The sequence below is a fragment of the Schistocerca cancellata genome, chromosome 8, assembly GCF_023864275.1.
Source record: "Schistocerca cancellata isolate TAMUIC-IGC-003103 chromosome 8, iqSchCanc2.1, whole genome shotgun sequence".
NCBI lineage: Eukaryota > Metazoa > Arthropoda > Insecta > Orthoptera > Acrididae > Schistocerca > Schistocerca cancellata.
Window position 1 is genome coordinate 165459359 of NC_064633.1, and position 11669 is coordinate 165471027.

At 38.6% G+C, this 11669-nt stretch overlaps 3 protein-coding genes across 3 annotated transcripts; all 3 read left to right on the forward strand.

Moving 5' to 3' along the window:
• The first annotated feature begins 225 nt into the window (after positions 1-225).
• On the forward strand, positions 226-3799 carry LOC126095438 (uncharacterized protein DDB_G0290685-like). The gene is made up of 2 exons (XM_049910232.1): positions 226-678; positions 3353-3799. Exons 1-2 carry the CDS (start codon positions 226-228, stop codon positions 3797-3799), a joined length of 900 nt encoding a protein of 299 aa, XP_049766189.1.
• Positions 3800-4645: 846 nt separating this feature from the next.
• Positions 4646-5119, forward strand: LOC126095440 (cylicin-1-like). Its single transcript, XM_049910233.1, has one exon. The coding sequence runs from the start codon at positions 4646-4648 to the stop codon at positions 5117-5119; it is 474 nt and encodes a 157-aa protein (XP_049766190.1).
• A 3153-nt stretch (positions 5120-8272) lies between these two features.
• Positions 8273-8728, forward strand: LOC126095441 (uncharacterized). The gene has a single exon (XM_049910234.1). The coding sequence runs from the start codon at positions 8273-8275 to the stop codon at positions 8726-8728; it is 456 nt and encodes a 151-aa protein (XP_049766191.1).
• Positions 8729-11669: the final 2941 nt, after the last annotated feature.

Below are 11669 nucleotides of genomic sequence, written 5' to 3' on the forward strand. Positions count from 1 at the left end.
ACATATGGCAAAAACGCAAATATGGCAAAAACGCAAATATGGCAAAAACGCAAATATGGCAAAAACTCAAATATGGCAAAAACGCAAATATGGCAAAAACGCAAATATACCAAAAACGCAAATATGGCAAAAACGCAATGATGGCAAAAACGCAATGACAGGAAAAACGCAATGATGGGAAAAACGCAATGATGGGAAAAACGCAATGATGGGAAAAACGCAATGATGGGAAAAACGCAGAGATGGGAAAAACGCAGAGATGGGAAAAACGCAGAGATGGGAAAACCGCAGAGATGGGAAAAACGCAGAGATGGGAAAAACGCAGAAATGGGAAAAACGCAGAGATGGGAAAAACGCAGAGATGGGAAAAACGCAGAGATGGGAAAAACGCAAAGACGGGAAAATGCAGAGATGGGAAAACCGCAGAGATTGGAAAAACGCAAAGATGGGAAAAACGCAAAGATGGGAAAACGCAAAGATGGGAAAAACGCAAAGATGGGAAAAACGCAAAGATGGGAAAAACGCAAAGATGGGAATAACGCAAAGATGGGAAAAACGCAAAGATGGGAAAAACGCAAAGATGGGAAAAACGCAGAGATGGGAAAAACGCAGAGATGGGAAAAACGCAGAGATGGGAAAAGCGCAAAGATGGGAAAAGATGGGAAAAACGTAAAGATGGTAAAAACGCAGAGATGGGAAAAACGCAAATATAGGAAAAACGCAAATATTTCGAAGAGAAACTTGTGGCACAACTTCACAAGAGGAAAGAATCAGTTGGTAGGACATAGTCTGTAGCATCAAGAGTTCACGAAATTTTGGACAAACGCAAATATGGGAAAAACGCAAATATGGGAAAAACGCAAATATGGGAAAAACGCAAATATGGGAAAAAAACAAATATGGGAAAAAAGCAAATATGGGAAAAAAGCAAATATGGGAAAAAAGCAAATATGGGAAAAAAGCAAATAATGGAAAAAAGCAAATATGGGAAAAATGCTAATATTTCCATTAGAAACTTGTGGCCCAACTTCAGAAGAGGAAAGAATCAGTTTCTAGGACATAGTCTGAAGCATCAAGGCTTTACGAAATTTTAGACAAACGCAAATATGGGAAAAACGCAAATATGGGAAAAACGCAAATATGGGAAAAACGCAAATATGGGAAAAACGCAAATATGGGAAAAACGCAAATATGGGAAAAACGCAAATATGGGAAAAACGCAAATATGGGGAAAACGCAAATATGGGAAAAACGCAAATATGGGAAAAACGCAAATATGGGAAAAACGCAAATATGGGAAAAACGCAATATGGGAAAAACCCAATATGGGAAAAACGCAAATATGGGAAAAACGCAAATATGGGAAAAACGCAAATATGGGAAAAACGCAAATATGGGAAAAACGCAAATATCAGAAAAACGCAAATATGGGAAAAACGCAGATATGGGAAAAACGCAGATATGGGAAAAACGCAAATATGGGAAAAACGCAAATATGGGAAAAACGCAAATATGGGAAGAACGCAAATATGGGAAGAACGCAAATATGGGAAGAACGCAAATATGGGAAGAACGCAAATATGGCAAAAACGCAAATATGGCAAAAACGCAAATATGGCAAAAACGCAAATATGGCAAAAACGTAAAATGGCAAAAACGCAAATATGGCAAAAACGCAAATATACCAAAAACGCAAATATGGCAAAAACGCAAATATACCAAAAACGCAAATATACCAAAAACGCAAATATGGCAAAAACGCAATGATGGCAAAAACGCAATGATGGCAAAAACGCAATGATGGGAAAAACGCAATGATGGGAAAAACGCAGTCATGGTAAAAGCGCAAACAAGGGAAAAGCGCAAACATGGGAAAAGCGCAAACATGGGAAAAGCGCAAACATGGGAAAAACGCAAATATTTCGAAGAGAAACTTGTGGCACAACTTCACAAGAGGAAAGAATCAGTTGGTAGGACATAGTCTGTAGCATAGGGAGTTCACGAAATTTTGGACAAACGCAAATATGGGAAAAACGCAAATATGGGAAAAACGAAGCAAATATTGGAAAAAAGCAAATATGGGAAAAAAGCAAATATGGGAAAAAACAAATATGGGAAAAAAGCAAATATGGGAAAAAAGCAAATATGGGAAAAAAGCAAATATGGGAAAAAAGCAAATATGGGAAAAAAGCAAATATGGGAAAAAAGCAAATATGGGAAAAACGCTAATATTTCCATTAGAAACTCGTGGCACAACTTCACAAGAGGAAAGAATCAGTTTCTAGGACATAGTCTGAAGTATCAAGGCTTTACGAAATTTTGGACAAACGCAAATATGGGAAAAACGCAAATATGGGAAAAACGCAAATATGGGAAAAACGCAAATATGGGAAAAACGCAAATATGGGAAAAACGCAAATATGGGAAAAACGCAAATATGGGAAAAACGCAAATATGGGAAAAACGCAAATATGGGAAAAACGCAAATATGGGAAAAACGCAAATATGGGAAAAACGCAAATATCGGAAAAATGCAAATATGGGAAAAACGCAGATATGGGAAAAACACAGATATGGGAAAAACGCAAATATGGGAAAAACGCAAATATGGGAAAAACGCAAATATGGGAAAACGCAAATATGGGAAAAACGCAAATATGGGATAAACGCAAATATGGGAAAAACGCAAATATGGGAAGAACGCAAATATGGGAAGAACGCAAATATGGGAAGAACGCAAATATGGGAAGAACGCAAATATGGCAAAAACGCAAATATGGCAAAAACGCAAATATGGCAAAAACGCAAATATGGCAAAAACTCAAATATGGCAAAAACGCAAATATGGCAAAAACGCAAATATGGCAAAAACTCAAATATGGCAAAAACGCAAATATGGCAAAAACGCAAATATGGCAAAAACGCAAATATACCAAAAACGCAAATATACCATAAACGCAAATATGGCAAAAACGCAATGATGGCAAAAACGCAATGATGGCAAAAACGCAATGATGGCAAAAACGCAATGATGGGAAAAACGCAATGATGGGAAAAACGCAATGATGGGAAAAACGCAATGATGGGAAAAACGCAATGATGGGAAAAACGCAATGATGGGAAAAACGCAATGATGGGAAAAACGCAATGACGGGAAAAACGCAATGATGGGAAAAACGCAATGATGGGAAAAACGCAATGATGGGAAAAACGCAATGATGGGAAAAACGCAATGATGGGAAAAACGCAATGATGGGAAAAACGCAATGATGGGAAAAACGCAATGATGGGAAAAACGCAATGATGGGAATAACCCAATGATGGGAAAAACGCAATGATGGGAAAAACGCAGAGATGGGAAAATCGCAGAGATGGGAAAAACGCAGAGATGGGAAAAACGCAGAGATGGGAAAAACGCAGAGATGGGAAAAACGCAGAGATGGGAAAACCGCAGAGATGGGAAAAACGCAGAGATGGGAAAAACGCAGAGATGGGAAAAACGCAGAGATGGGAAAAACGCAGAGATGGGAAAAACGCAGAGATGGGAAAAACGCAAAGACGCGAAAATGCAGAGATGGGGAAACCGCAGAGATGGGAAAAACGCAAAGATGGGAAAAACGCAAAGATGGGAAAAACGCAAAGATGGGAAAAACGCAAAGGTGGGAAAAACGCAAAGATGGGAAAAACGCAAAGATGGGAAAAAAGCAAAGATGGGAAAAACGCAGAGATGGGAAAAACGCAGAGATGGGAAAAACGCAGAGATGGGAAAAACGCAGAGATGGGAAAAACGCAAATATAGGAAAAACGCAAATATTTCGAAGAGAAACTTGTGGCACAACTTCACAAGAGGAAAGAATCAGTTGGTAGGACATAGTCTGTAGCATCAAGAGTTCACGAAGTTTTGGACAAACGCAAATATGGGAAAAACGGAAATATGGGAAAAACGCGAATATGGGAAAAACGCAAATATGGGAAAAACGCAATGATGGGAAAAACGCAAATATGGGAAAAACACAAATATGGGAAAAACGCAAATATGGGAAAAACGCAAAAATGCGAAAAACGCAAAAATGCGAAAAACGCAAATATGGGAAAAACGCAAATATGGGAAGAACGCAAATATGGGATAAACGCAAATATGGGAAAAACGCAAATATGGGAAAAACGCAAATATGGGAAAAACGCAAATATGGGAAGAACGCAAATATGGGAAGAACGCAAATATGGGAAGAACGCAAATATGGGAAGAACGCAAATATGGGAAGAACGCAAATATGGGAAAATCGCAAATATGGGAAAAACGCAAATATGGCAAAAACGCAAATATGGCAAAAACGCAAATATGGCAAAAACGCAAATATGGCAAAAACGCAAATATGGCAAAAACTCAAATATGGCAAAAACGCAAATATGGCAAAAACTCAAATATACCAAAAACGCAAATATGGCAAAAACGCAATGATGGCAAAAACGCAATGATGGGAAAAACGCAATGATGGGAAAAACGCAATGATGAGAAAAACGCAATGATGGGAAAAACGCAATGATGGGAAAAACGCAATGATGGGAAAAACGCAGTGACAGGAAAAACGCAATGATGGGAAAAACGCAATGATGGGAGAAACGCAATGATGGGAAAAACGCAATGATGGGAAAAACGCAGAGATGGGAAAAACGCAGAGATGGGAAAAACGCAGAGATGGGAAAACCGCAGAGATGGGAAAAACGCAGAGATGGGAAAAACGCAGAAATGGGAAAAACGCAGAGATGGGAAAAACGCAGAGATGGGAAAAACGCAGAGATGGGAAAAACGCAAAGACGGGAAAATGCAGAGATGGGAAAACCGCAGAGATTGGAAAAACGCAAAGATGGGAAAAACGCAAAGATGGGAAAACGCAAAGATGGGAAAAACGCAAAGATGGGAAAAACGCAAAGATGGGAAAAACGCAAAGATGGGAAAAACGCAAAGATGGGAAAAACGCAAAGATGGGAAAAACGCAGAGATGGGAAAAACGCAGAGATGGGAAAAACGCAGAGATGGGAAAAGCGCAAAGATGGGAAAAGATGGGAAAAACGTAAAGATGGTAAAAACGCAGAGATGGGAAAAACGCAAATATAGGAAAAACGCAAATATTTCGAAGAGAAACTTGTGGCACAACTTCACAAGAGGAAAGAATCAGTTGGTAGGACATAGTCTGTAGCATCAAGAGTTCACGAAATTTTGGACAAACGCAAATATGGGAAAAACGCAAATATGGGAAAAACGCAAATATGGGAAAAACGCAAATATGGGAAAAACGCAAATATGGGAAAAACGCAAATATGGGAAAAACGCAATTATGGGAAAAACGCAAATATGGGAAAAACGCAAATATGGGAAAAACGCAAATATGGGAAAAACGCAAATATGGGAAAAACGCAAATATGGGAAAAACGCAAATATGGGAAAAACGCAAATATGGGAAAAACGCAAACATGGGAAAAACGCAAACATGGGAAAAACGCAAATATGGGAAAAACGCAAATATGGCAAAAACGCAATGATGGGAAAAACGCAATGATGGGAAAAACGCAAATATGGGAAAAACGCAAATATGGGAAAAACGCAAATATGGGAAAAACGCAGACATGGTAAAAGCGCAAACACGGGAAAAGCGCAAACATGGGAAAAGCGCAGACATGGGAAAAGCGCAAACATGGGAAAAACGCAAACATGGGAAAAACGCAGACATGGGAAAAACGCAGACATGGGAAAAACGCAGACATGGGAAAAACGCAGACATGGGAAAAACGCAGACATGGGAAAAACGCAGATATGGTAAAAGCGCAAACACGGGAAAAGCGCAAACATGGGAAAAGCGCAGACATGGGAAAAGCGCAAACATGGGAAAAACGCAAATATGGGAAAAAAGCAAATATGGGAAAAACGCAAATATGGGAAAAACGCAAATATGGGAAAAACGCAAATATGGGAAAAACGCAAATATGGGAAAAACGCAAATATGGGAAAAACGCAAATATGGGAAAAACGCAAATATGGGAAAAACGCAATAATGGGAAAAATGCAAATATGGGATAAACGCAAATATGGGAAAAACGCAAATATGGGAAAAAAGCAAATATGGGGAAAAAGCAAATATGGGAAAAAAGCAAATATGGGAAAAAAGCAAATATGGGACAAAAAGCAAATATGGGACAAAAAGCAAATATGGGAAAAAAGCAAATATGGGAAAAAAGCAAATATGGGAAAAAAACAAATATGGGAAAAAAGCAAATATGGGAAAAAAGCAAATATGGGAAAAACGCTAATATTTCCATTAGAAACTGGTGGCACAAATTCACAAGAGGAAAGAATCAGTTGCTAGGACAAAGTCTGAACCATCAAGGCTTTACGAAATTTTGGACAAACGCAAATCTGGAAAAAACGCAAATCTGGAGAAAACGCAAATCTGGGAAAAACGCAAATCTGGGAAAAACGCAAATCTGGGAAAAACGCAAATATGGGAAAAACGCAAAAATGGGAAAAACGCAAATATGGGAAAAACGCAAATATGGGAAAAACGCAAATATGGGAAAAACGCAAACATGGGAAAAACGCAAATATTTCGAAGAGAAACTTGTGGCACAACTTCACAAGAGGAAAGAATCAGTTGGTAGGACATAGTCTGTAGCATCAAGAGTTCACGAAATTTTGGACAAACGCAAATCTGGAAAAAACGCAAATCTGGGAAAAACGCAAATCTGGGAAAAACGCAAATCTGGGAAAAACGCAAATCTAGGAAAAACGCAAATCTAGGAAAAACGCAAATATGGGAAAAACGCAAATCTGGGAAAAACGCAAATCTGGGAAAAACGCAAATCTGGGAAAAACGCAAATCTGGGAAAAACGCAAATCTGGGAAAAACGGAAATCTGGGAAAAACGCAAATATGGGAAAAACGCAAATCTGGGAAAAACGCAAATATGGGAAAAACGCAAATATGGGAAAAACGCAAATATGGGAAAAACGCAAATATGGGAAAAACGCAAATGTGGGAAAAACACAAATATGGGAAAAACGCAAATATGGGAAAAACGCAAATATGGGAAAAAAGCAAATATGGGAAAAAAGCAAATATGGGAAAAAAGCAAATATGGGAAAAAAGCAAATATGGGAAAAAGGCAAATATGTGAAAAAAGCAAATATGGGAAAAAAGCATATATGGGAAAAAGCATATATGGGAAAAAAGCATATATGGGAAAAAAGCATATATGGGAAAAAAGCAAATATGGGAAAAAAGCAAATATGGGAAAAAAGCAAATATGGGAAAAAAGCAAATATGGGAAAAAAGCAAATATGGGAAAAAAGCAAATATGGGAAAAAAGCAAATATGGGAAAAACGCTAATATTTCCATTAGAAACTTGTGGCACATCTTCACAAGAGGAAAGAATCAGTTTCTAGGACATAGTCTGAAGCATCAAGGCTTTACGAAATTTTGGAAAAACGCGAAAATGGGAAAAACGCAAATATGGGAAGAACGCAAATATGGGAAGAACGCAAATATGGGAAAAACGCAAATATGGGAAAAACGCAAATATGGGAAAAACGCAAATATGGGAAAAACGCAAATATGGGAAGAACGTAAATATGGCAAAAACGCAAATATGGCAAAAACGCAAGTACGGCAAAAACGCAAATATGGCAAAAACGCAAATATGGCAAAAACGCAAAAATGGCAAAAACGCAAATATGGCAAAAACGCAAATATGGCAAAAACGCAAATATGGCAAAAACGCAAATATGGCAAAACGCAATGATGGCAAAAACGCAATGATGGCAAAAACGCAATGATGGCAAAAACGCAATGATGGCAAAAACGCAATGATGGCAAAAACGCAATGATGGCAAACACGCAATGATGGCAAAAACGCAATGATGGCAAAAACGCAATGATGGCAAAAACGCAATGATGGCAAAAACGCAATGATGGGAAAAACGCAATGATGGGAAAAACGCTATGATGGGAAAAACGCAATGATAGGAAAAACGCAATGATGGGAAAAACGCAATGATGGGAAAAACGCAATGATGGGAAAAACGCAATGATGGGAAAAACGCAATGATGGGAAAAACGCAATGATGGGAAAAACGCCATGATGGGAAAAACGCAATGATGGGAAAAACGCAATGATGGGAAAAACGCAATGATGGGAAAAACGCTATGATGGGAAAAACGCAATGATGGGAAAAACGCAATGATGGGAAAAACGCAGAGATGGGGAAAACGCAGTGATGGGAAAAACGCAGAGATGGGAAAAACGCAGAGATGGGAAAAACGCAGAGATGGGAAAAACGCAGAGATGGGAAAAACGCAGAGATGGGAAAAACGCAGAGATGGGAAAAACGCAGAGATGGGAAAAACGCAAAGACGGGAAAATGCAAAGATGGGAAAAACGCAAAGATGGGAAAAACGCAAAGATGGGAGAAACGCAAAGATGGGAAAAACGCAAAGATGGGAAAAACGCAAAGATGGGAATAACGCAAATATGGGAAAAACGCAAAGATGGGAAAAACGCAAAGATGGGAAAAACGCAAAGATGGGAAAAACGCAAAGATGGGAAAAACGCAGAGATGGGAAAAACGCAGAGATGGGAAAAAAGGCAGAGATGGGAAAAACGCAAAGATGGGAAAAGATGGGAAAAACGTAAAGATGGTAAAAACGCAGAGATGGGAAAAACGCAAATATAGGAAAAACGCAAATATTTCGAAGAGAAACTTGTGGCACAACTTCACAAGAGGAAAGAATCAGTTGGTAGGACATAGTCTGTAGCATCAAGAGTTCTCGAAATTTTGGACAAACGCAAATATGGGAAAAACGCAAATATGGGAAAAACGCAAATATGGGAAAAACGCAAATATGGGAAAAACGCAAATATGGGAAAAACGCAAATATGGGAAAAACGCAAATATGCGAAAAACGCAAATATGCGAAAAACGCAAATATCTGAAAAACGCAAATATGGGAAAAACGCAAATATGGGAAAAACGCAAATAGGGGAAAAACGCAAATATGGGAAAAACGCAAACATGGGAAAAACGCAAACATGGGAAAAAAGCAAACATGGGAAAAAAGCAAACATGGGAAAAAATCAAACATGGGAAAAAATCAAACATGGGAATATCGCAGATATGGGAAAAACGCAAACATGAGAAAAACGCAAACATGTAAAGACGCAAACATGGGAAAAACGCAAATATGGGAAAAACGCAAATATGGGAAAAACGCAAATATGGGAAAAACGCAAATATGGGAAAAACGCAAATATGGGAAAAACGCAAATATGGCAAAAACGCAAATATGGGAAGAACGCAAATATGGGAAGAACGCAAATATGGGAAAAACGCAAATATGGGAAAAACGCAAATATGGCAAAAACGCAAATATGGCAAAAACGCAAATATGGCAAAAACGCAATGATGGCAAAAACGCAAATATGGCAAAAACGCAAAGATGGCAAAAACGCAATGATGGCAAAAACGCAATGATGGCAAAAACGCAATGATGGCAAAAACGCAATGATGGCAAAAACGCAATGATGGGAAAAACGCAATGATGGGAAAAACGCAATGATGGGAAAAACGCAATGATGGGAAAAACGCAATGATGGGAAAAACGCAATGATGGGAAAAACGCAATGATGGGAAAAACGCAATGATGGGAAAAACGCAATGATGGGAAAAACGCAATGTTGGGAAAAACGCAATGATGGGAAAAAAGCAATGATGGGAAAAACGCAATGATGGGAAAAACGCAATGATGGGAAAAACGCAATGATGGGAAAAACGCAATGATGGGAAAAACGCAATGATGGGAAAAACGCAATGATGGGAAAAACGCAATGATGGGAAAAACGCAAATATGGGAAAAACGCAAATATGGGAAAAACGCAAATATGGGAAAAACGCAAATATGGGAAAAACGCAAATATGGGAAAAACGCAAATATGGGGAAAACGCAAATATGGGGAAAACGCAAATATGGGAAAAACGCAAATATGGGAAAAACGCATATATGGGAAAAACGCAAATATGGGAAAAACGCAAAGATGGGAATAACGCAAATATGGGAAAAACGCAAAGATGGGAAAAACGCAAAGATGGGAAAAACGCAAAGATGGGAAAAACGCAAAGATGGGAAAAACGCAGAGATGGGAAAAACGCAGAGATGGGAAAAACGCAAAGATGGGAAAATATGGGAAAAACGTAAAGATGGTAAAAACGCAGAGATGGGAAAAACGCAAATATAGGAAAAACGCAAATATTTCGAAGAGAAACTTGTGGCACAACTTCACAAGAGGAAAGAATCAGTTGGTAGGACATAGTCTGTAGCATCAAGAGTTCTCGAAATTTTGGACAAACGCAAATATGGGAAAAACGCAAATATGGGAAAAACGCAAATATGGGAAAAACGCAAATATGGGAAAAACGCCAATATGCGAAAAACGCAAATATGCGAAAAACGCAAATATCTGAAAAACGCAAATATGGGAAAAACGCAAATATGGGAAAAACGCAAATAGGGGAATAACGCAAATATGGGAAAAACGCAAACATGGGAAAAACGCAAACATGGGAAAAAAGCAAACATGGGAAAAAATCAAACATGGGAAAAAATCAAACATGGGAATATCGCAGATATGGGAAAAACGCAAACATGAGAAAAACGCAAACATGTAAAGACGCAAACATGTAAAGACGCAAACATGGGAAAAACGCAAATATGGGAAAAACGCAAATATGGGAAAAACGCAAATTTGGGAAAAACGCAAATATGGGAAAAACGCAAATATGGGAAAAACGCAAATATGGGAAAAACGCAAATATGGGAAAAACGCAAATATGGCAAAAACGCAAATATGGGAAAAACGCAAATATGGGAAGAACGCAAATATGGGAAAAACGCAAATATGGGAAAAACGCAAATATGGCAAAAACGCAAATATGGCGAAAACGCAAATATGGCAAAAACGCAATGATGGCAAAAACGCAATGATGGCAAAAACGCAAATATGGCAAAAACGCAATGATGGCAAAAACGCAATGATGGCAAAAACGCAATGATGGCAAAAACGCAATGATGGCAAAAACGCAATGATGGCAAAAACGCAATGATGGCAAACACGCAATGATGGCAAAAACGCAATGATGGCAAAAACGCAATGATGGCAAAAACGCAATCATGGCAAAAACGCAATGATGGCAAAAACGCAATGATGGGAAAAACGCAATGATGGGAAAAACGCAATGATGGGAAAAACGCAATGATAGGAAAAACGCAATGATGGGAAAAACGCAATGATGGGAAAAACGCAGAGATGGGAAAAACGCTGAGATGGGAAAAACGCAGAGATGGGAAAAACGCAGAGATGGGAAAAACGCAGAGATGGGAAAAACGCAGAGATGGGAAAAACGCAGAGATGGGAAAAACGCAAAGACGGGAAAATGCAAAGATGGGAAAAACGCAAAGATGGGAAAAACGCAAAGATGGGAGAAACGCAAAGATGGGAAAAACGCAAAGATGGGAAAAACGCAAAGATGGGAAAAACGCAAAGATGGGAATAACGCAAATATGGGAAAAACGCAAAGATGGGAAAAACGCAAAGATGGGAAAAACGCAAAGATGGGAAAA

What these genes read in the sequence shown, in the direction of transcription:
- LOC126095441 (XM_049910234.1), top strand. Translation starts at nt 8,273, where the DNA reads ATGGGAAAAACGCAGAGATGGGAAAAACGCAGAGATGGGAAAAACGCA.
- LOC126095440 (XM_049910233.1), top strand. Translation starts at nt 4,646, where the DNA reads ATGATGGGAAAAACGCAGAGATGGGAAAAACGCAGAGATGGGAAAAAC.
- LOC126095438 (XM_049910232.1), top strand. Translation starts at nt 226, where the DNA reads ATGGGAAAAACGCAGAGATGGGAAAAACGCAGAGATGGGAAAAACGCA. An exon ending in ATGGGAAAAACGTAAAGATG is followed by an intron (nt 679 to 3,352) that starts GTAAAAACGCAG and finishes GGAAAAACGCAG; the next exon opens with AGATGGGAAAATCGCAGAGA.